Source organism: Fistularia commersonii, chromosome 19, assembly GCF_037954325.1.
Source record: "Fistularia commersonii isolate RoL2024-O1a breed Wild chromosome 19, RoL_Fcom_v1.0, whole genome shotgun sequence".
NCBI classification, from domain to species: domain Eukaryota; kingdom Metazoa; phylum Chordata; class Actinopteri; order Syngnathiformes; family Fistulariidae; genus Fistularia; species Fistularia commersonii.
This window is the reverse complement of record NC_141302.1, coordinates 15,982,520-16,008,504: the sequence shown is the minus strand read 5'-3', so window position 1 is coordinate 16,008,504 and position 25,985 is coordinate 15,982,520. Positions and strand designations below refer to the sequence as shown.

Genomic DNA, 25,985 nt, shown 5'->3' with positions numbered 1-25,985 from the left:
AAGAAAAGAAGCGTTTCTTGAATCTGAAATGAAAAACATTGATGTCCAGGTGCAAAAGTGTTTCAGGCTACATAAGGGTCCCTTATGTCACCGTCACCGCAATCACTGTCACTGTTCCTTTCCTGCCTTTTGACAGCCACCTGCGCCGAGCTGGTGAATACCTCACCTAACGGTCGGATAGCACTTCAGCTAGCGGCGGAACACTTAACAGACATTTAGCGTTGGAGATGAGCAGTGGTTGAGCCTGCAAGGTCCTTGGCATCAGGGGATCCGTGTCCCGCTCTTGAATTCAAAAGCATTCAGGTCTGTTTTTTGGTTCTCTTTATTTGAGCATGGGGCAGGCGCCAGCGCTGGAACAAATCTTTTAGTTTTTCGTTGTACACAGTGATGAGGACAAAAATCTGAGCACGAATCCGTTCTTAGATGGATCCGAGCTGGAGGCCAATTTCAACATTCCTGGTCTGAACCTTTCTTTGACAGATATGGTATTTTAACCATATAAGTGGGTGGCACTGCGGTGCAATGTGCAACCCACAGCTAGAAGGTCCCTGGTTTGATTCCAACGTTGGGCTTTTCTGTGTGTAGTGTCTGAGATATGCGGGAGCAGCTTTTGCTGTTTTGCTGAGTGTGTGATTAAAAAATTGCCAGTGCCACTTTCAATCTGTTGTTCTTGCGGTTCTCAATCAGAATCTGAGCCTAGAAGTTTTGCTTTAATAGATGTTCTGCATCAATGTACGGCTCAGAGAATTGGCGACTGCAGGCATTTTAAGCCTCCGAGGGTCACCTCGTCTAATCCGATGATACATTGAGGAACACTCTATTCATCGATATTATCAAAAGCTTCACAACCTTGTTTGCAGATGACACTGTGAGATGTAGTGATAGCAGGAAACAGAATGAGGAAAATCTTGAGGTGGAGGTATGCGCTGGAAAGGAGAGGAATGAAGGTTAGTCGCAGCAAGACAGAGTATATGTGTGTGAATAAGAGGAACCCGGGTGGAACGGTGAGGCTACAGGGAGTGGAGATAAAGAAGTTGGAGGATTTCAAGTGCTTAGGGTCAACAGTCCAGAGCAAGAGAGAGTGAAAAAGAGGTAAAGAAATGGGTTCAAGCAGGTTGGAATGGGTGGAGAAAAGTGTCAGGGTTACAATGCGATAGAAGACTATCGGCCAGAGTGAAAGGAAAGGTGTACAAGACAGTGGTGAGACCAGCGATGCTGTATGGACTAGAAACTGTTACAATGACCAAAAGATAGGAGGCAGAGCTAGAAGTTGTCGCAGAGATGAAGACGGTGGGGTTCTCTTTGGGAGTGATGAGGATGGAGAAGATCAGGAGTGAGTCCGTTAGTGTGACGGCGCGTTAGATGTTTTGGAGAGAGGGTCAGAGAGGAGTAGAAGGATGCTGGAATTGGAGCTGCAAGGCAGGAGATCTCGAAGAAGACCAAAGAGAAGATTTATGGACGTAGTGAGAGAGGATATGAAGTTAGTTGGTATGAGAGAGGAGGGTTAGATGGAGAAGTTTGATTCTCTATGGCGACCCCTGAAGGGAAAAACCCAAAGGAAAAGTAGAAGAAGATGAAAAGCTTTGCAATCCATGTGACCATTTTCTCTTGGGTTTTTTTTTCACTCCTTTCTTGCCTCTGACATTTTCCAAAGTGTTTGCCGGTGTGAGTGTGTGGGTGTCGGATCTGAAACGGGTTGATATAAGTGAGCTTTCAATAGGGGAATATTGACGACTGGTTGGGCGCCGCCCAGTAGCAACACAGAGACTGACAAAGAATCCCTTAATGATACCCAGAGAATAGTTCACTAATTCTTGTTGTCAGTTGCTGAGCTCCGGCTGACGCACACCCCGAACGCCGCATCCTTCTTTTCTGCCTCCCTCGATTGTCCTCGCCGGCCTTCCTCTGGCAGCCAAACAAACGCCGGGGCTTTAATTGACCATGCTGTTCAGGGAAGTGTGTGCACAACCAGCAGCCGTCGCACACTAACTCCAAAGTGTCACACACACAAACACACACACACCCACACACCAGCACACGCCCGCCGCCTAATTACGGTCATGATGTGCATACGGAAGAGGATCTGTTTGTTTGCTGGCGCCGCAGTCGTTCATTTTCTTATCCAAAGTGATACGGAAATGACCCGACCGCAGCCTCCGAGTTCAAGTGCGTGCAGCAAATGTCAAATTTGAAGGAGAAATTCAAATTGGTACAAAAAAAAAGGAAGCAAAGACAGCAAGAATTGCCGGCAATGGATGAGAAACAATGAAACTCAAAATCATATTTTAATTACACGCCACAGCCAATCACCAGCCAACCTGCTCCTCTGCATCCTCTTCTCTCACACCAGGTCCTTCTTTTCTCGATCCATAAATCTGGTGCTTTCCGGTCTTCTTCCAACCTCAGCATCTTCTCACCATCTCCAAACCAAACTTCAACATCTTCATCTCTGTCTCCCGTCTTTTCCTCATTGCCACTGTCTCTATACCAGACATCATCGCTGTTTTCACCCCCGTCTTCCACACCTTTCGAATTTCAAATATGCAGCAAAAATCGTCTTTTCCATTTAAAAAAAAAACAACCTTGAGTTTTCAAAAGGGAAATATTAAATAAGGGCAGAAAAGCGGTGCCCTTAGTCAGTACTGCCTGTGACTCACGGGGAGAAGGTTCCCACTTTGATTCCCACAGGAGGCCTTTCTGTGTGGAGTCTCCATGTTCTCCCCCTGTCTGCTTAGGGTTCCTCGGGGTTCTCCAAATTGTTCCACCAGTCCAAAAGCATGCAGTGCATCCAATAAAGACCTTAAATTGCTCAGTTGAGTGAACGGTCGTATGGCTCCGTATGACAGCTTGGATAGGCCCCCCCAATTCTGAGTGCAGGATAAACAGCATGGATAATGAATGAATTTATACTAAATAATTATTTGAGACTGATGCGCAGCAGCGCCAGATCACTAGTCAGGACTATGAAGAGTATTCGAGTTTTGTACCTCCTGAATTACCCTTATAACTCCTGTTGACCCAATTGTAGTCTGGCCGGTGACCAGCGTATCACATCTTCCAGCATCTGCTGCAGACCATCATACTCCGTCTTTGACTTTTTCCTGTACCTGCAATTCTTTAAAAAGAAGAAGGGAGCCACCGATTTTCTACGAGTCACAGTGTTTTTCAATCATATGAAAGGACTCTGAGCAGTCCAAAGAAAGCATACTGGTGTTTCATAAAGTACCTGCTTTTTAGCCCTTTTTGCACACCACTGTGAGGTCGACGGCCAACACCTGCCGTGCATCTAAAAATAGGGAGCGTGAAAAAAATTATAAATTGCTGCATGAAAAAACATTTTAAATTGGCGGGACCCAGCGGGGGAGGGGCGTCATCGACGGGGACGGTAGGCTTTAATTTTGCTGTCAGCGATTCATCTGTTCCACTGCGTAAACCGGCTGGAGAAGTTTGCGCACTCGGCGGCAGCAAACAACATCTTGATGATAATGACCACTTATCAACCCTCGTTGGACAGCTTCCCACCTTTCACGGACCCCTAATGAATATGATTAGTTTCTATCGATCGTCCCTATTGGTAGCCTCGCTGCTGAGTGTCCGGAACATAATAGTGATTGATGCTCAGCCGGGTCCAGGGGAGCTCCTTTCTTAATACCTTCAATTTATGGGCTATAAAAGTCGGAATAGATCATCAATATGGCAACACTGCGGTCTAAGCACCATGTGAGGGTATTGGAAAGTTCTCGTGGCTCTGAGAATGGCCTTGAATAAAGGCGCGTGCACGAACGTTCATCCATATTCATCGGGTCACTGGAACAAGCAGACCACTTGGGCGCGGGTATTGACCGTGTTTGCTGACCGAGCGGGACGCCGTGACCGTTTCACCCCCTGACCTTCTTCTCCTCTGACGCCCGCCTTTGTCTTTCAGGTGGTCCTGATGGGCTCCTCTGTAAACGAAAGGGATCAGATGTTGTTCATCAGCACCGACGAGGGCGCCTCCTTCCAACGGCAGCCCATCTCCTTCACACCGGAGACCCTCATCTTCCACCCGAAAGAAGAAGACAAGCTGCTGGCCTACTGCAAGGACGGGCGGGTGGGTAACCAGAACACAAACCTGAAATAAAAAGATATTTGTGGGCGAGCGGATGACGGGACGGCACCGAACAAACGCCGGCGAAGGATCTCTGCCGTCAGCGCGGCAGTGCATAAAATTCCAATTTTCACACGCAACGGCCAAGGAGAAAACCTCAGAGAGAACTCGACGTGTGATTTTCCATAAGACGATACAGCCGGGGGGGCAAATCTTCTTACCCCGGCGAAGAATGCGAGCGAAGGGAACGGGACGGCCGCCGTGTCCAAACACTCGCACACTTTGAAGAATCTATGCGAAAGCATAAAATCCTGGATTTAGATACAACAACTATCAGCCCCCCAAAAAATAAATAAACTAGGCTACATTTGAATATCTCGCTGTTTACACATTCGCTTGGGATTGGATGTTTTTTTTGTCGGGACCAATGTTAACCAGAAGTTTTCTTTTCTGTCAGCTCTTTGGGAAAATACATTTAAACTGCCCCAAAGACATCAGACTGTGGAAAATTATTTTTGATGAAAGATATTGTCGCTTTTTTATTTATGTTTTCCAAATCCAAGCATGAACAAGACTTGAATAACAAAGTAGTTATCCAATTTGCGCAGCACTGTCTTAAGATTCTAGAGAATGTCCAAAGAAGGCCTTCGTTGTTTCCCTCGAGGTGTCAGGGGAGCTGGAGTCTATCCGGGCTTTCATTGGTCAAATGACAGGATTCACCCCGGACCAGGTGCCTGTCAATCACTGGTCTTCATATAGTAAATATGACCATTTACACATCTGGCAATGTAGTGTCTCCAGTGAACCTCCTGCATGTGTTTGTAGTGCGGGAGGAACCCGGAGAACCCGGACAACCCCAGAGGGGAGAGGCCCCCTTCTTACTGTGAGGCAGTACCGCTAACCACAGCATCACCATGCTGCCTCCAAAAAAGACCTTGAGTATTAAAAAGGATTTCATTAAGCGAGGCATAATAGTGAAAATAGCATAATAGGTTGCCAGATAGTAAATAAATATATAAACATAAACAATACGATGGCAAATATGGAGGATTTATCATCATTAGCTCAAAGAGCTGGGATGCCTCTGCATAGTGGGCCCATCCCTGCTTCTTCAATTCGCCTTCCTAAAATTAAATGTGCTAACACATTCAAACACCCTGGTTAGCTGTTTTCCGAAAAGGGAGTGGCAGATGCTGGATCTCTTTATGCAGCCCAACGTATTTCGGTTCTTAATGTACCCAAAAATGTGTAAGCGCCATGCTAAATCGATGCTCACTGGTTTGAAGTCCAAGTGTTGGGCAGTTTTTGCCCAGGCTAACAAGCTGTGTCGCTTTGCTCTCAAATACCAGTCGCACATAATTTACTGCTACATGATTCAGGCCGTGTTCCTGCGCAATATCGCAGACGCCCCCGAGGCGTCCGGGCGATCCATCAAAGTACGATCGTCAGGTGATTAAATGGCTAATAAACACTGACAATAATTCTATTCAGGTGGTTGTCAACACTTCTGCGGCCGGTAATCATCCTGGCTCATAGCTGCCCATGATGTGCCCATGCTTTAGTACATCCTATACTGATGAGTTCAATGCCTCCATTATTCAGACTACCACCCTGAGTAGGCATGGCAACCAAGACGGTGTTTCTTATGTGCTGCTGCTGGGAGATTTCAAAGTGTTTCACTGAATGATATAAATAGATTTCTATGCCCCGTATGAGTTTCTCCAGTTGTAGGAGCCATATCCATATGAGCAATACACACAGTTAGAAGCCTACAGCATTTAAGGCCGTGTTGCCAGGCAATTAGAAGAGTTGGAGTTGAAGGGCACCGGTCCTGGGATCCAAACGGGATGAGATCCTGATCAGAATGGGACTTGAATTTGATCGGAACCTGATAGGAGCCTGATCAAAACGCAACCAATCCATGCCCAAAATGTGACACCTGAGGGCGGCCTGTTGGAACAAGATGGGTCTGTGTGTGCACACAATGCGTGCACGATCATTAGACAAGTTGTATTTTTGAGGATTCATTTTGTTTTTGTACAACTACGGTGCTTTTGGTCAATTTAAAATGTTAACAAACCCTCACACCTGAGCATTTAAGTAGTAAAAGTTAAGTTTTGACAAGAGAATATCTATATTTTCACATTAATAGGCAACTATTTGTGTGCAGGATTTTTATGCAACTAAATGAAAAGCTCTTCCCATCACACTTTTTTATTTTCACCTGTTAAAGTGAGAATAATAAACAAATTCAAAATATGGCAGCACTGGAGGATAATGGCTTCCTGGCAGCTTCATTTGATAAACAATGGATGGTTCTGTGATCACGCCCTAATATCTGAGATATTTCAAGACTGCTGCATCCCTATGAAAGACTTTTTACAATTTTGGACTTTTCAAAGTCAGTTAAATCTCTTTTTTTGGCCAATTTTTCCCCAGGAGACAAATCTGCCAAATAATTCTGCACACCTTGATATTGGGTGTTGATCTCCTTAGGCCACACCCTCCCTCGCTTCACATATACACATCACCTAAATCCAATAAGCAATCACAGATAAAATGGTTATATGGTCAAAATAATCACTTGACTAATAATTGTGCACACAGTGTATACATACAGTGTCTGTGTGTTCCATTTTCCATTCAAATTCAAATATATTACATATATGTTTACAATTTCTCTGTTTGTCTAGTACATGCTGAGAAATTTACAATAAAGCTGACTTTTGACTTATATGCACTCACACACACATAACCATATATGTCCCAGCCAGTCCCAAGCTCAAATAAATGCAGAGGGTTGCGTCAGGATGGGCATCCGGAAAAAAAACTTGTGCCAAAACAATATATGTGAATCAAACCTACAAATCTCATACCAGATCGCTTGACATCCGAGGTAACAACTACCGCCATCGGGGCCGACAAACTACAGGGTACCAGTGGAAATTTGGCTACTGTGAGTTGAAGAAGGAGAGGAGGAAGGGAAGGCATGTTCAGAAGCAGAGACAGAAGTGGCAAGGCAAGAGTAGGGAGTAGTAAGGCTGAGAGTAGGGACTTTGAATATTGAGACAATGACAGCAAAAGGTCTTGAAGGAGGAGTTTGTTAGGAATGCTCTGGAGATAGAAAGACTGATTGGCGGACTTATGAATCTGAAACTGGAAATTGAAGGTGTGATGCTCAGTGTTGTCAGTGGCAATGCCTCACAGGTGGAATGTGACTTAGAGGAGAAGGAGAAGTTCTGGAGAGAGTTAGATGAAATGATGCAATACTTCCCCAGAGGCAAGAGAGTGGTGATTGGTGCAGTATTCAATAAACATCCTGGTGCAGGCAATAGAGGGGATGAAGAAGTGATGGGCAGATTTGATATACAGGATAGGAACGCAGAGGGACAGATGGTGGTAGATTTTGCAAAAAGAATGGAAATGGCTGTAGTGTACACTCTTTTTCAAATAAAGAGAGGAACATAGGGCAACTTATAAGAGCAGAGGTAGGAGGACACAGATAGTCTACATCTTGTATAGACGAGGTAACGTGATCAGTTAACCCTCTTATTATGTTAAGGGTCAATTTGTCCCATTTCACCCATTGACCCAATGGGTCAAATTGACCCTTAACATAATAAGAGGGTTAATGCAAAGTTGTTGTAGGTGAGAGCGTAGCCTGACAGCATAGGCTGGTGGTTTGTCGGATGACTCAAGGAAGATCAAGAAGACAAAGGCAGAGCAGAGGACAAAGTTTTGGAAGCTGAAAAGGGAGGAGTGTTGCGTGGTTGTCAGGGAGGAGATGAGAAAGGGTCTGGATGGTCAGGGTGAGCTTCCAGATGATTGGACAACAACAGCTAGTGTTATCAGAGAGACAGGTAGAAGAGTACTTGGTGTGTCATCTGGAAGGAAAGTAGATAAGGAGACTTGGTGGTGGAATGAGGAAGTGCAGGTGTATATACAGAGAAAGCGGTTAGCAAAGAAGAAGTGGGACACTGAGTGGACTGAAGAGAACAGACAGGAATTCAGGGAGATACAACTTGAGGCAAAGATAGAGGATAGAGAGGGAATTGTTATGAGAGGTGCTAGGGTAGAAGAGGTGACTATTGTAGGCCACAAAGTAGCAGAGATTAGTGAAAGTGAAGTGAGGAAGGCATTGAAGAGGATGAATTGGTAGGAAGGCAGTTGGTCCTGATGATATACCTGTAGAGGTGTGGAAGTGTCTAGGAGAGGCAGCGGTAGAATTTCTGGTTAGATTGTTCAACAAGCTCTTATAGAGTGAGAAGAAGTGTGATGGTGCCCATTTTTGAAAATAAGGTGGCCGTGAAGAATTGCAGCAACTATAGAGGAATAAAGTTGATGAGCCATACAATGAAGTTATGAGAAAGAGTAGTGGAAACTAGACTGTGAGCAGAAGTCGGCATTTGTGAGCAGCAGTATGGCTTCATGAGTGGAAATGAAGAATTTTAAGTACTGAGGGTCAACAGTCCAGAGCAACGGAGAGTGTGGAAAAGAGGTAAAGAAACTGGTTCAAGCAGGTTGGAATGTGTTAAGAAAAGTGTCAGGGGCACGAAGAGATAGAAGACTATCAGCCAGAATGAAAGGAAAGGTGTACAAGACATTGCTGAGACCAGCGAAAAGACCGAGCTGGAGGGAGCAGAAATGAAGATGCTGAGGTTCTCTGTGGGAGTGATGAGGGTGGAGAAAATGAGGAATGAGTGCACATGTCAGATGTTCTGGAGATAAGATCAGAGAAGGCAGACTGAGATGGTCGGGTCATGTACAGAGGAGTGATAGTGAATATATTGGTGAATATATAAGGATGCTGGAATTGGAGGTCTAGAGGAAGACCAAGGAGAAGATTTATGGATTGAGTGAAAGAGGACGGGAAGTTAGTTGGTGTGAGAGAGGAGGATACAGAGAAAACAGTTGGATGGAGGAGGTTGATTGGCTGTGGTGACCGCTAACGGAGCAGCTGAAGATATTTGTGTGTACAGTATTTATGACAGCCTGTGTGTGTGTTAGTGCGTGTATACATACACACAAAGATACATCCATACTAAATTTAATAATTGCATTCATGCATAAATTTCTATTGTAAAGATATGTGTGTGTGTGTGTGTGTGTGTGTGTGTGTGTGTGTAAATAGATAAAAGAAACAATGCACCCTCTCATGCACATGTTTTGGCAAAATAACTCTGCTGTTGGAATTGAATCAGGGATCTTCTAGCTCTGGGCGTTAGCCTGGCTTGGGCCCGGGCATATGCCCTTTGTTTTATCCACTATGGTTTGATTGTATTTTTCCTCTACTTTAATTATGTTTACCTGTCATTTTCCTAGTTGGAAAATGAAGCCTAGCCTAGTTGTGTATCTGGATTTATATGTATGACTAGGTTTACTTGCATCGGACCCACTGCATACTTTTATTTATACTCTATATGTGTGCTTGTATATATACATACATAAACGATTTTATGAATAGAAAGTGGCTTTCAGATGTGGACAGGTTTCATAGGAAAATCTACACCTGTCATTGGGGATTGGAAACTATTTGAAACTTAAATCGATATCCCATTTGCAAAAGTTATTTACCCTTTGTGTTGAGAAACGAAACACAAATTCCTTATTGATTCACTTAATTGTCTTTTTTTTATCTATATAGTGCAACAAGAGATATTAAAAAAAAGTTATTAAAAGTCATATCAGGTATTGGGAAGCATTTTTCTGAATTCAGCCATAAAATAAACTCTTAATGCGAAGAATGGGGAAGAGAAACTTTTAGTCAAGACAATCTCCTCAAAATCCAGTACACATTTGGAAGGTCTCTGACTGATATCAACAGAGGGGCTTTTCTGCGTGGAGTCTCCACATTCTCCACGTTTCTGTTAGGGGGTTTGTTTGAGTTCTTTCATCTCCCCCCACAGTCCAAAAACACGTGGTGGTAAATTAAATTACTCAGACGGGGGAATGAGAGGTCAAATAGTTAGATGTCTCTTTATGTATGAATGAAGGAGTGAACGGGTTGTATGTATCTATTTTACATATGCAGATGAGAGGGTGATTGGTTGACGGTCTTGATGTGTGAACCCACTTTTCGCCCAATCACAGCAGGAAGAGTGGCTTACATAATGAATGAATTAATGAATGTAAAATTAATTCCTGCTGTCACATTGACTTGTATGCCCTAGGTGAGGATGGTTAGCATTACCATTTCGAGTAACAGTAATGTGTAATATAACCCCTCCGCCACACACACACACACACGCACACACACACACACACACAAAACAGCGCCCCCATGACCGTAACTGCAAGATTAGCAGTATAGAGAATGAATGAATGAATGTTGACTTCTGCGTATTGAAATGTCTATATGCTAAATATATACTGTATATACATACATGCACATCCACATACAGATGTTTTCCAGTGTCATAACCAGGAAAACAAAGTCTTCAGTGAGTTGCTCGCTGTCACATCGCGCCTCTGCAAAGCCGCAGCGCTCCCGCTGCGAGCAATTAGAAACAATAAGGCGGCAAAGGCTGGTTTCACACCGCTCTGGAGTTTTAATAATGTCATGTCATTAGAGAGAATTATAAATTCAAATAGCACCTCTTTGCATTTTGACCCAATAGCAGGCTTTGGGTTTAACGCCGCCATCAGAATCCCCAACAAGACAACAGCATGGATTTGTATTTTTTTTTTGTCATGATGGGTTTTGCATGATAAAAAGAAAACATTCCTCTATGTGAAAAGCTGCCAAAAAAATAAATATCTTCATATTGCAAAATCATACTTTTCGGAGCTGCTTTTAAAAAATGAGAAATGTGAGGCCGTGACCCTGAAGTTTCCTGAAGTGTGAGGTATCCGGGCATGAATATGCAAAAGAGAAGAAATCTCTTTGGCTCAACTGCTCTCAATTTATCCCTGGGCCGCCGCCGCCACCGATGACAATGAGAGGAGTAAAAAAAAAGTTCTCCACAATCTGACAAATGGACTCCTCTTGTTTCAAGAAAGAAAGTTTCAGTTTGAAAAGAAAGCTCTCGGTTCGTAACTGGGGCTCTTCCCGCTAAATCTATTTTAGTAACATTCAATTCAAGAAGTTGGGGTAAAAAAAGTCTTTGCCATAGGCAGAACAGACATCCGGTATCCGTGTTCTGATACAGTAAAATCAAATAACTAATTTGCCCTACCCCTCGTTACAAATTCGAATGCCGCGTCTCATCTCCAGACTCCGACACGCAGGCACGGCAGCGCGAATCCTAATGGAAAAGTGAACCGCAAAGTGAAAATCGAGCCGGAGAGATAGAGGTTCGACATGGGGTCCGGCGGTTTCTTCGTCAGTCGGCGCCGGCGCCACTCCTCTTCCTCCTCGACTTTTAATAATTTACACATAATTAAACAAGAAATTCAATTAGGTTTTAATCTGTTCCGTACGGACGGTCCGCAGATGGAGCTGAGGAATCCGTTCAGACAGAACAAAAAAAATCATTTAGCTGGAGGATGATGGGAGTGCGCCGAGCAGTGTGTGTAAATTAAGAAGCCCCGAGACAGATTTCTATCAACGTTCCTCCTTTCGGCAGCCAGGAAAGTTGTCGCTTTAAGAGGAGGAAATCGTGGATGAATCATCCTCCCCCGACCAGGATCCAGAATGTAAAAGAAAGATGACAAATTTAATATTTTAGGTACTGGTGGCCTGGTGGGCGACAAGAAGCTCCCCGGTTGGATTCCCACAGGAGGCCTTTCTGTGTGGAACCTCCGTGTACTCGATGCGTGGGGTTCCTCCTCCTTCCTACTATTATCTATTACTGTTATGTTTTTGCTGAAACTCTGGCACAACAATTTCCTTCAGGATAAATAAAGTTGTTCCTATCTCATCTCATCTCATCTCCGAGTTCTCCAAAGACATGCAGTTCAATGGAGACCCTGAATTGCCCGGATGGGAATGACAGAGTGAAAGGTTATTTGTCTTGATGTGACGTGTGAATGAGAGGCTGAATTGTTGTACGTCTCTGTAAGAGGCCCTGTGATTGGTCCATGGTGAACCCCGCCTCTCGACCAATGGTAGCTGGGATAGGCTCCTCCCTCACGGACCCCGTTGAGCAATTTTGATAATGAATGACTGTGTGAATATTTTAATGCTCTTTGGGTTTAATGATGTAAAGCTACATATTTAGCGTGTTATTTTGATCCCTAACTGAGTGCGCTGTGTTTCGTCTCCAGCTCTTTGCATCTACAGACCTGGGCCGCAAGTGGACTTTGCTCCAGGAGCGAGTGACAAAGGACAGAGTCTTCTGGTCAGTATTTTTTTCTCATTATCAAAGATTGAGATTTGAAATCTAATGGGACAGGGTTTCTTCATGATTGCATTATTTGGATTATTTGGAAAATGACGCAGACACAGAGACCTTTATGCCACATCAGTCGAAGGAAACACTGGAGGAACAGAACCGACATGGCACAAGGTTTTAATGTTGAAGTAAATGACTTTGATAGTAACTGACTCTTATGCATTTTCATCAGTTAGGCAGTCAATTTATTTCATTTCATTTTATTTTCTAATTTATTTTGTTTAATTTCATTTTAGTTCATTTTATTTCTTTTATATATTCTCGACAGTAATGTATCACTACTCTTGTCCCTCATAATTAATTCTGCGTCCTGGTACTTTGCCCTACGAAAAAAAAAGAAGATGAAGAAAATTGTACGCTAACAAGGGGGGATGGAGTGATGACTTATCAGCTCACCCTGAAATTTGAATATATAAGTTGAATATTTATTTATTCATTTGTCCATTTATCCATTCATCCATACGTACAATTATTTGTGTGTTTTCATTTTTCATCTTCCTATTCATTAATCAATCCATGTACTGATTTATTTAATTATCTGTCTATCTATCTATCTATTATTCATAATCCATCTTGTTATTGTTATTGCAATTTTTCATTGATATGCTGAATTCAGCTGCCGTGTTGTTGATGTTTAAGGCCGTTTCGCATGAAACCCAATGAAACCCTCATTCCCTTGTAACAGCCAGTTCATGTTATCAGACACATCATTCTGAGAGGTTCTTTGTCATACCTGGCTTGATTTCACCACCACACAACATTGACCGAACAAGGTCAGACCTTTTCTAGTGTTTTTAGAGAAGAGTGACATTTACATTTATGAAATCTTACCTGAGGCTCTTTCTAGCACTTTTCATTCTTTGGAGAATACAGGGAAGGAAATGTGAAGGTCTTGCACTCTCCCACATGGAGAGACAACTATTTAAGAAATAATGTCAACCAATAGAGATTATTTTTATTACTTTTTCCAGCCTTTCTAATTGATAATGATTAGAGGTATGACACGGTATTCATATGGCATGATCCATGTGCACATTGGAGCGACATCATGTTGCTCTCGGGGTTCATCGGTTTCCATCTCTTGACCCTTGGAGTTTGTCACATTCAGTGTTTTGATCAGGCATTAGTATGTTAATTTCACTGAGGACAGGAAGTCCGTTCAGAGGTAGAATCTCAAAAAAGCATTTCACAGGATAGATTTAAACCTCGGCTCGTCTGAAAAGGAACCGCATCCTTTCCCGACTCCTGCAGATGTGCCTTCAGGTGTCCAATCCCGCTCCGACACGGGAAAGAACTCTGCTTTTCCGGACACAGCGCTGGATGTAAAAATGTGCAGTCACAGACGGTGAGCGAGTTGTTTTTGAAGTCTGGCTGCGGCCTCGACTCCGGACGAATAACCGTAGAGGCAACAAGAGGACCGGCGGCTGGCAGGTAGCGCTCGTAAATCACATCGGTAGAAGAGACAGTAAAAGCGTTCTGCTATTTGGTCCGGCCAGATCTGTTCACTTGGAGCCCAGTCTTCTGATCCTGGCCCCTTGAGGTTTAAACGGGAGAAGATATTTATATTATATTGCGAGGAGGACAACAATGCACAACAAAAGCAGGCGTTTGTGGATAAGGAAGGAGAAGGCACCACGGGGAGCCATCCGAATGAAAGATGGACCCAACGGCAGTGGAACCGGAGCAGAGATGAAACCCAATTTCAATTTGAGGAGGTTTTCTCAACAAAACGGTGCTCTTGATATCCCTTCAGCGGCACGATATCTCAATCAGCAGCGTCTAGCTTTGATTTCGACCCCAAAATCCCCTCCGGACATGGACATTTACTTCCCTGACCAAAGGAGGAGGGAAAACCCTCACACTTACACTGTGATAACGGTCTAACCGGACCAAAGCAATTGGGGAGTGAATAAATGATGTACCACCAGTGCAGAGAGCACCGTCACCTTCAGTCTCCAGGCATTTGCATTTCAAGCATGCTGCTGACACTTTCATCCTCTGTAACTTGGATTGAGCGAATCAAAGTAACGGTCAAGGACACTCGACAGGACACATGGAGACTGTCGGATTCAGAATGAGCTCTTAGCCCTCTTAAACCCCCCCTTGTTTGGCTCCATTGAATTGTACCTTGAAGCTTTTGCCTATTTATCTTGAAGTGGTTCATTTGTTTCAGCCTGGACTTCGCAAAACAACATGTCGGGGGTTCAAACAAAATTAACCACAGTGTGGGAAAATCACTTCACCACAGAACGAGCTAATGGTAACATGTTTATCACCTTGCCTATAAATTAGTCAATGGCTTTGCATTTCCATATTCATCTAATTCTGTGAAGCCATACGTGCCGGGATGTAAACTACGCTCCCTTTTGGGGATTCGGAGAGGTGGGTGATCTCAGGGCGAAAAGACCGGAGGGTTTTAACCACAACCTCCATTCAAACTGAAGGGGGTTATTTAAGATCGTTGCTCATTATTTCCATTCATCCTAATAAAAACAGAAATCCATTGGATTTTGTGCTTCCTCCTGACAGCAAGAAGGCCCTTAGGTGAATTCCAACAGGTGGCTATCCTGTGTGGAGTTTGCATGTTCTCTCTGTGTTTGTGAGGGTTTACTGCGGGTTCTCCGGTTTCCTCCCACAACCCAAAAATATGCAGTAGGTGCATTGGATGCATCTGGGGGCTCATTTACGTTGCTGCACTTATGAACAGAGCCTTTCGTCCTTCCTCTGTGTTCACTTGCGTAAATCCATATGTTTTTTGGGAGATTGAGAATTCGGTAGCCTGACGCTGTGAACGGAACAGTAACACCAGAAGTCCCCACTGGGGACGACAAAACGACAACATGTAAATAGTGAGAGGTATCCACCGGCCACGGGATGCTATGAATTTAATGTTTCTTTCTGTTATCTGAGACGGAACACAGAACCCAAAACTAGGAACTTGGAATTGAACCTCTGAACTCTGTACTGCCCTCTAGTGGATGTATTGCTTAAACAACCATGGCAATGCAAAGCATGGAAAGTATGAGGGCAGTGACATTTAATGATGTAAAGTACAAGTGTAACTATTTACATACGTAGCAATAGCATACATGAGCTTTAACCCCATCGGGTCCCTCCTTAGAGGACATGAGGTATAAATTCATTTATTTATTTGTGTCCTACGCTCAACCCCTCTCATTTCTACAGCACTTTGATGGAAAGTGCTCTATGAATTTATGTATTATTTACGATATGAACTCGAGTGAACATCCTTACAGCCAACACAAGTGGCCAATAACACTCGGCTAGTGCAAAAAGATGAAAATATGGAGAAAGTGTGGTAGAAGTAAGTAGAAAGAGCAGCCTTTCTTGATGTATTTAATGCTAACCCTTGCCCGAGACGCATCTGACCAATTAGAGGGAATGTTCCCATTTGGGTTGTAATGATACATTTTGTTTTTTGTTTTTCTTGTATGAAACCGCGGGGAAAAAAAAGAAAAAGAAAAATAACTCGAGGGCACAAAGACTCACCCACTGCTGATTTGGACAGAAAACATCCCGGATGATCATCTACCTTGTATGAGACGCAACTTGTACTTGTCATTTTGTAGCCATTAGATCTTGGGCATTCATGTTTACTAACGGATCTGAAGCACATGATCATTTCTATTGTTTAACCATCCATCGTTAATATCCGGGTCATCCAATATCACTGACACAGAATACCTGGGTGATTATTTAGCATTGTGAGTAATAACACTGTGTATGAATCAAATCCCTGCCACAACACAGTTACGGAGAACAAACACGTATTATGGGCTTTCAGCTGAGCGACGTGATTAACAGTACTGTGCTGTTCAAAATTTCTGTCACCACTGTTATTAATCTTTTTTTTTTTTCTTACCCAGACTTCTCCTTATATAACATTTAATTAACTTGGGCGACAAGTACGGCCGCCAATGCTGCCTCACTTGTGGAGCCACGTCGGGACGTTGAACCGACATTAGCCTCTGGTTGAGTCCTCACCTTCCGGAGTGGTCTCAACTTGATGAGGTTTCATACTTCGCAAATGTCAAAGCGCTTTACACGAGAAAGCACTCACCAACTCACAAGCAAAGAGCCTATCTGATCTAATTTTATCTTGTTATTTTTTTCCTTTTGATAATTATTTTGTATTGATGTTTGGTGATGTGGGATCTGTCACATAAATTGGAGCAAGATTCATTCATTCATTATTCACACGGCTTATCCTGCGGTCAGGGTCACGGGGCTGCTGGAGTCCATCCCGAATGTCATTGGACGAGAGGCGTGGTTCACCCTGAACCGGTCGCCAGCCAATCACAGGGCTACATCTAGAGACATACAGTCATTCACACCTTCTATAGTGTCAAATAACTATTCCAACTCATTCCCATTTGCTATGAAGGCATTGAACCGCTTACTCTCATTCACACATCATATGAGAGCATATTGAAGGTTCCCGAATAATGTCAGAATTCTGTTCTTACAGCGCAACGTAATGTCAGAAATCATGTACATGGGTACATGGGTTACTCACTTATGCTAACATAGACGCGTCTGAGGAGGTGTAGTTTCCCCGAAAAATGACACAAAGGAAAACGTAAGTTCCAACCAGCTAACATAAACAAGGTCGCCTTCTTCATGTAGCGTTGCTTGACGATGTATTCGTCCGCTCCGCCCTCTGTCTAGTTCCCACGGGGAATTTGTTCTAACGTCAGACTGAAGGGACAAGACTTTCTTCATAAATGTATGGGAGACAGCGATGTAACCAGGAAACACAGCAGGTGGAGGGCATTGTGAACCAAGGACAGGCTCATTCAGACATCATCTGGGCAATTTAGGGTCTCAAATATCCTACAATGTTGGAGTAAACCTGAAGAAAACCCATGCAGGCGCAAAGACAACATCCTCCAGGATGGTTCATTCTGCAGCTTAGATGGAGGTGATGGAACGAGATATTACGGCTCCAGGATGTCACTTTAGTCTTCAGCCTCTACAAGTCTCGTGAGTTAAATTCAGCCGAGACCGATTTAAAACGACATCCAAAATAAGATTTGATGTCGAAAATAACAAAATCAATCTTGTGTCCAGCACTCACATGAACATAATTTGAATATTCATAGATTGAGGATTTATCTAACAGAAGGGGCTAATTGCTGTTTTGTTTTTTTTTGCAGGAAAAGCATACTGCACATAAATTGATTATTCACAGATGAGCAGTTTTACACATCATAAACATGTCTGGGGAGGATTCTCAGCTATGATTACAGTAACGCTCCCAGCCTTTAAGGAGCGGTGGTGATAAACAAGTGTACAAACTCACACTCAGCACAATTTAAGTTGGTGTCTTTTCACTGACTCATGTGTTCAGTTCCAAATGAACTCCTTTTCCTCCACCCAGATTATACTTAATCCTCTTCTCCACGATACACATTTCGATTTTTACATTACAGTACATTTTTTTGGTAGGACTCCATTGTTGGGTCGTCGCTGTCATTTGACGAAAGGCGGGGCTTAACCCTGCCCGAAATCGCCAGTCGACACGGATAGAGACAACACGTACAACCATTCCAGTCACTGAGAGACGAAAAAGTATTCATGTATTCATTCACAATCAATAGAGACACACAGCCATTCACTCTCTCATTCGCAAGTTGTATAGAGACATAGACCCACTTTCACATCTCATACAACCATTCACTCTTTCATCCACAGCTCATATAGAGACACGACTGTTCTCAGTATCTCTGGGATCTGTGAGAGATTTTGTTTTCTTTGGCAGAAGACAGTTTTGTTTGTTTCTTATTTTTGTAAAAGAGAGTGAGCAGTGAAGGCAAGAAGTCATGAATCCTCCAACTAAAACGACAAATCATTGTTTTTCCAATCCTCGCAAGCATTTCCTGCAAGCATTTCCTGCTCGCATTGCAAATCAACGGAAAATTTTTGTAGCTGTTTTTTTTTTCCAATACTGTATCATCTTCTGGTCGGAGCCAGCGTTTGGCCAGCGTTCGGGAAAAAACGCGGTTTGGGTTTGAACGGCCGCTGTCATGAGGTCAGGAAACAAGATTGTTGTCGGGTTTGTATTTTTTTTAAACACTGTGTCGATTGACCGCCGGCGACGGCAACCGTCTCCTGCCAAAACATCAAATCAAAACAAGCCAGTTGAACTGGGCTTGAGCCTCATGTAGCTCCTTCCAAGAGCTAACTGTAATTACGGAAGCAGGGATGTAGAATAATAGGTCTAGAAGTCCGTATGAGAGGGTTAATCTGTCTATATGAGGTTAACAAGATCTCTCATTGTTGTGTAAAAAATTGCAAATTGTTTCTTTGTCATCAGCTGAGCTATGGCGGCATCGGGCCACGAAGGTTTCTAGGTGTTTTAAAATCATATTCCTTTTATTTTACCGTTATTATTACAGGTGTCATCGCCTCCAACCTCAGCTTCCCGTCAGCTTGATGAAGCATTAAACCGAGAAAAACCTGCGCATTTCGCTTGATGCTTTTGACTTTCACGGATGAGTAAGCTAACTGGCCGTACAAATCAAATAAAGAAGGCCCGAGCGCTCATATTGCTCTGCGCAGCAGATTCCTGGGCCTCCCGCGACCCCCCCCCCCCTTCCTCCCTCGTCCCTCTATAGCCTGCTAATTGCTCGTAAAGTCTCTTTATAGGGAAAGTAACAAGGTTTTAAATCTCCACTCCATCTTTACAGGGCTTTCGCAGACTACATTACAGAGTCCTAATCAGATGAACTGCTTAGTTTACTGCCCGCTGAGGGGCAGCGGTACCGTCATGTATATCACCGTGCTCCGAAGGAGAGTAAATATTTTGGAGGTTTTCAAGTGCGCGACGCATTTCAACCTAACCCGCAGAAAGATCTGCGCATCTAAAGTACATCAACAACCTTCGTGTAACACTATGCATATGCGATTAAAGCGATACGCAGCTTCATTCATTCATTATCTTTACGGCTTATCCCGTGCTCAGGGGTCGTGTGGAGGCCACAGCCCAGCCGTCTTTGGGTCAGAGGCGGGGTGAACCCTGGTCCGCTCGCTAGGATGGAGATATTCAACCATTCACTCTCTCATTTGCACATCATACAGAGACATACAACACTTCCTTCACTCATTCACACATCAGATGGAAACATCCAATCGCTCACTCCTTCACTCAGATCTCGTAAAGAGACATACCACCCTTCCTTCCTGCATTCACAGAGACATAAACTATTCACTCCTTCATTCAGATGTCCAAAGGAGACACATAACCATTCATTCTCTCACTCACAGAGACAAAAAAACATTCACTCATTCATTCACATGTTATACAGATATATACAACCATCCACTCTCTCATTTATATGTCCTAAAGAGACATACAACCATTCACTCTCTCATTCTAACATCACACAGAGACATACAACCATTTATTCACTCATTCATACATCAGATGGAGACATACAACCACTCACTCCTTCATTCAGATGTCCTAGAATGACATACAACCACACACTCTCACTCACAGAGACAAAAAACTTTAATTCATTCACATCATACCGACATACAATCGCATACTCTCCCATCCATATGTCCGATAGAGACCTAGAACCGTTATCTCCTTCATCCAGATGTCTGATAGAGATACAACAATTCCATCGCTTATTCACACGTCCTATAAAGACGTGGAACCATTCCCTTCTTCATTCACCTGCTGGTGTCTCCAATGACATCCTGCATTTGTCCAGGCTGTGTTTTGAGGAACCTGGAGAACCCAGAGGAATCCCACCTGGACACGGGGAGAACATGGAGATTCCACACAGGAAGGCCCTGCTGTTGGAATTGAACCAGGGACCTCTTATTTAAAGAAAAACTGGCAAAGGCTTTATTTAGGATTCATCACGGGTTGTAAACGAAGACTCCCAGTCGTTCGGAAAGGAAATTAATCAGTCAAGGTGGCTTTCAGACCGATAAGGTCTTTTGTGACACCGTCTGATATTTAGTGAGCAAACATCTACCGACAATGACTCATCCCCGTAACTCATACGTCTGCTCGATGAGAAATTTATGCTGGAAAAATTGTTTTTTTTGTGCCCGAGTCACCTGAGGCGACCCGCGATGCCGTCCACCGGGAAACAAACCTTTCTTTTCACCACGATTATGGCCTGACTGCTCATTCAACTCGGAAGTATATAATTTTGGTTTGGATCAAAACAAAAGAAAAGCAAAACTCTGAATGGAAAGAGATTTTTTGAAAAGGACGCTGAGGGTAAAAATTAAACATCTTACTTCATGGCTGCCCTTTTTCTAACCTGCCTCGGCAGAAATGCCGAATATTCATCTGCTGATCTTCTGTGTTGCAGGTCCGTGTCTGGCGTGGATGTGGACTCCGACCTGGTGCACATGGAAATGCAAGACACCAGCGGAGGTAGAGTGACTGTTCATCTGGTGATATGTTTGGTGATTGTGTTCAAGAGGCGTTTTCATTTAGACACGGAAATTACCCGAGTCGACGGCGGTTATGGAAAAAGCAAAATCCTTTTTTGGACTTTCATGAAAAAATAGCTTTGGTTTCCTCCATCCAGACTTAACCCTAGGACACCGGCGTCGGATGCTTTTGCGGTCATGTGATGTTCATTGCGCCGCTGCTGTCTGTGCTACATGGGTCCTTGGGTAGCGTCAGAGCGGCTTCTTTCTGATTTTCACCCAAAATGAGTGACAGAGGGCAGGTTTTCTCCCCCAGCCATGGAGCAGAGAGTCTGTGCCTCCACCAGATAAGGCTCAAATATCCCAGGAATGGGTAGGACAAAGAAAAAGTTCTCTGTTAATTTTTCATTCACCATTTCCTATTTTTTTGCTTTAGGACGTTTTTTTATAAGGTTTCGTGAAGCATTATACAGTGGAAGAGTACTTCAATTTGCCATGTATTGCTGTATTTTAACATATTTTGATAAAAGTATTTTTTCACGGTTATATAATATCTTGTAAAGAATACCCAAGTACAAACAAAAGCCTCAAGGCAAGTTTTCACTTAAAACAACTTTTCCAACACTTGTCAGACTTGGCTTTTGTCATGATATCACTTTGTTTGTGAGAGTGTGAACATCTGCATCGGCTCCGCCGCTGCCCGGCTGAGACCCTGCGCTCGCGTTGCATTATGTATACAGTGTCATTCCTTGAGTCGCTGTTTATTCCCTGAAAACAGTCGGTGTGCCGTGTTGACAACATGGCTATTGCTAGCACGGGGAGAAATCCCTCTGTTTCAATTCATATGGTCAAAATTCCAAAGGAGTAGCTCTCCCAGCTAATAATACTAAAGTTGACATTCACCAGACTATCTGTACTCTATCCTAAAAGCACCCAGGCTCAAGTTAAGTAACCACTCGCCTCCTTTCACAACCCTGTGCGCCGCAACCTTCGACCCTCCAAGCTCCCTGACAGTTTGCAGCTCGGAGTGAGAGAAATCCACCGGTCTGGCACAAGTGCTTATCACCCCCTCTCGCCTACTGGGCTTCTGATTGGAGGCAGAATAGAGGATATAGAGTGCAAAGAGCACAATAACAAGACAAAATGTACCTTTGGGTCAGCAAATAAGACGCCCTGCCTTCTTTTTTTTTAATTTAAAGTTACATTCTGGGAGTGTTTAAGTCACGCAGGTTTGAAACTGTAGTCCTGACTCGTGCTGCTGTCCAGATGCAGTCCAGATATGACACCCTTCGCGTCAAGCAAGGAAGCACTAACCTGAGGAGAGGAGGAGACCGGCTTCACTCTGGGTGGCGTGACTTTGTATTTTGGAAACTCAGTCAATATCGAATAACAGAGAAGTTCAAGGTGGAGGTGGGACTCCATCAGGGATCAGCTCTGAGCCCCTTCTTGTTTGCAATGGTGATGGATAGGCTGACAGATGAGGTTAGACAGGAATCCCCATGGACCATGATGTTTGCGGATGACATTGTGATCTGTAGTGAGAGCAGACAACAGGTAGAGGAAAATCTAGAGAGGTGGAGGTATGCTCTGGAAAGGAGAGGAATGAAAGTTAGTTGCAACAAGACAGAATATATGTGTGTGAATGAGAGGAACTCAGATGGAACGGTGAGGCTACAGGGAGTGGAGATCAAGAAGCTGGAGGATTTCAGGTACTTAGGGTCAACAGTCCAGAGCAACGGAGAGTGTGGAAAAGAGGTGGAGAGACGGGTTCAAGCAGGTTGGAATGGGTGGAGAAAAGTGTCAGGGGTACTATGTGATAGAAGACTATCAGCCAGAATAAAAGGAAAGGTGTACAAGACAGTGGTGAGACCAGCGATGATGTATGGACTAGAAACTGTTACAATGACGAAAAGATAGGAGGCAGAGCTAGAGGTTGCAGAGATGAAGATGTTGAGGTTCTCTTTGGGAGTGACCAGGATGGATAGGATCAGGAATGAGTCTTTCAGAGGAACAGCTTATGTTAGGTGTTTTGGAGAGAAGGTCAGAGAAGCCAGACTGAGAATGTTCGGTCATGTACAGAGGAGGGATAGAGAATATATTGGTAGACGGATGCTGGAATTGGAGATGCCAGGCAAGAGGTCTCGAGGAAGACCAAAGAGAAGATTTATGGACATAGTGAGAGAGGATATGAAGGTAGTTGGTGTGAGAGAGGAGGATACAGAGAATAGGGTTAGATGGAGAAAGTTGACTCGCTGTGGCAACTCCTGACGGGAAAAGCTGAAAGAAGAAGAAGAAGAAGTTAGTATCGAATAACCGGAATGTTAAGGTGGGCAACGTCAACCAATCAGGATTCTCATATCTGCTGTCTGACAGATGGATAGGTTAGGGTTTAAGTCTGGGCAGAATCTGGGTTTGCACGTCTGATATACGTGACCGTATCCACCACTCCGGCGGTCACCGCCCTCCTCTAAACAAACGGCAGCGGTCAGTGTCGGAGAGCATCGGCATGGAAATGAGAGATGTGTTTTATCAGCAACAGCACACTCTGATTTTCCATAAACCTCCCGTCAAGAAAAATACCCCCCTTAACGTCTAATCCCGTGAGGAGCCGGGGGTCTTTTAACCTATGTGTGCAGCCGTCACACACACACACACACACACATTAATACAGCCTGCAATGTGAAAGCTGTCAGGCCAAACAAGGCGGCTTGTGTTCAGCGGAGGGCCCTCTCTGTGTGGACCAGCTGCCCGGCCACAAGGCCTCTTCCCGGAGCAAGGTGGTGCCACATGGTCCGTCCTCTTTACATCGAAAGACGGTCGCCGGGGGCGATCGGCCGTGCCAAGCCGATCTCTTTGCCCCGTCGCTCCCCCTCCCATCACCAGTGGGACTGGTACACATAAAGGACACTGCAATGTGTGTTGAGATGGTTAGTAGAAGGAAGAGACTGGACCCCGGCTGTGCCATTTTGGGAAGCCGGGCAACAAGTATGTTTGTGAGATATATGTGGAGGTTCTCAGTCATCCAGTTATGCAAATAGAAGAGTTGATCGGCAGAAGCTAGGTACAAGGGAGTTGTTATGCTGATAGAGGTGTCCTAAGTGGGGACAAAGGTACAACTTTCGGGAATTTACCTGGATTACACTCTGAAAAGGTGAAGCCAAACTTCTCAGAATGTGAAACAAAGGAGTAGATCACACGGACTGAGGCTCAGGTGAAAGTTAGCGGGGGCTGCTTTTGGTGGTGGATCTTTTCATGTTGTTTGGAGGTGCAGATGCACCTGGTCCAGGTGTGTTTATCTGTCAACATTCTGAGAAGTTTGGCTTCACCTTTTCACATTCTAAGCCAGGTGAATTCCAAAAACATCTTCAAGTGAAGAAGTTCAAGTCCAGTTGCCATGATAAGAACATTTTGACAATTATGTTTGTTAGCGTCAACGCTAGTCACCATAGATCTCCAGAACATTCTTGCTTTTGTCACAAATGTCATTATTTCCTCATATATGTTTCCATACAGGGTGAGTGTCCACACACTGTGTTTTGCCAGTGAATAAGACAAAGCTAGAGGGATGAAGAAATACACGTTCCATGAGGTGGAGCGGGTCACTTGGTCCGATCAAATTGTTTTTTAATGAGTCCTCGGGCATATGCTGCAGTGATTGAACGTCCCGGCTGTTCAATGATTTAGCCAATCTTGCGAGCGGCAGTCCTCGGAGACGGGGGAGGGGAAGAGCTGAGCTTTACGTCACCCCTCTTTTGTTTTCCTTCCTTCTATTTTTATCCACCCTCTGTTGAAACTCCAGGAATCTGTTTCTAAAATTCCTGTTAAATTCAGCCCACTTTCCTTTGAGATCGCATCGGGAGAGTTTTAATGACACTAGCATGTATTGCGAAATTAGGGCCACTAATTTTGTTTCTTGTAAAGCTATTATTGTACCTTCTCTTACCGTGGAACGGTCAGCAGTCGAGGCAGAAGGCTTCCCATACCGAGCTTGGATCTCTCCAAGGTTTCTGCCCGGTAAAAGCCAGTATTTCCTCGCCACCATCGCCTAAGGGAAAAATGTTGTTTCTGTGGATCAGGGATGGGCCAACTTTTTTGGTCTAACTTAATTCAGAAATTCAGAAATTTATAAATAAAATAAAAAACAACTGAGAAACACCAGCATCTTCCTACCTCAGATTGGAATGCGCTGCTTATCCAGCAGGAGGCCGGAGTCCCTCACACATTCAGTGGCTTCCTCCACCATTTGCTTTTGTTGCTTATTTAAAAATATTGAACAGCAGTGCACATCTTCCTTTTGTGCTGTTTTGAATAGTAGATTGTTGAACAAAAGAGGCTGTGCTGAGTCTGTGGGTTAGCGGCTAAAGCTCGCAGCCGGAGGAGTCTCTTCGGATTGTTTCTGACAAAGTTAGCATGCCAAATGCTGTATTCCTTCTTCATGGTCAACGGGCGGGCGTGGTTATGTGTCATAATTCAGATGAGCATGACTTTGCTCCCCTCTCTTTGTTGAAGAGAAGTTGGACTTAGCATTTGATAGGCCCGCAGGAGCTGCAGTGCACCATCTAGTGGCACTAAGTGGCCCGGGGGTGATCCTTCAAATGTAAATTTCTTATAGGAATGTAGTTAATGTGATTGAGGTACGTACATTTAAATCTTGCGATTGTACGACCCCCTTTTTTTTGGTTAGCACTGGCATCACATGTGTTGCTAAGATACTTGCAGTTAAATATGCCTGTCTAGCTCAAAACTCTGCGCTAATGTTTAGTGTATTTGTCACACGGAGTGGGCAAGAGAGATGCGATGATGCCGATCACTTGGGATTTGACGCCGACTGTAAACAGAGGCTCTGTGTTCAGGTTTCAAATAATCCCCAATGCATCATCCGTGGAAGAGGCAAGTCTACTCTGGACTCTTCGTGCTACAATCTGTAACAAAACAAGGCAAAGAGACTTGCCTTTCTTGACACCAGCGTAACTCGTAGTGTTGTTTTTTTATACGGCTGGAGACAAGGCTGGCCCCGTTTGTATGTGTATGAGTTTTTTTTGTTATTTCTTTCAAACACCAGCTTGTCACCTCTGGGACGAGAATAATGACTGTATTTCAGCAGCCAATGTTGCTGATGCAGCTGCTGGGGTTGAAATCCAATA

The 25,985-nt window shown here is 44.0% G+C and overlaps 1 protein-coding gene across 5 annotated transcripts in view; it reads left to right on the top strand.

Annotated features, from left to right (window-relative positions):
- sorcs2 (sortilin-related VPS10 domain containing receptor 2) overlaps nucleotides 1-25,985 on the top strand; it is a 381,906-nt gene that overhangs the window by 295,159 nt on the left and 60,762 nt on the right. For all 5 annotated transcript variants that reach the window (XM_086165424.1, XM_086165422.1, XM_086165423.1 and 2 more), the window contains exons 4-6: nucleotides 3,926-4,090; nucleotides 12,293-12,366; nucleotides 20,778-20,842. In XM_086165424.1, the coding sequence (XP_086021550.1) occupies nucleotides 3,926-4,090; nucleotides 12,293-12,366; nucleotides 20,778-20,842 (304 nt within the window). The remainder of the gene's footprint in view (nucleotides 1-3,925; nucleotides 4,091-12,292; nucleotides 12,367-20,777; nucleotides 20,843-25,985) is intronic.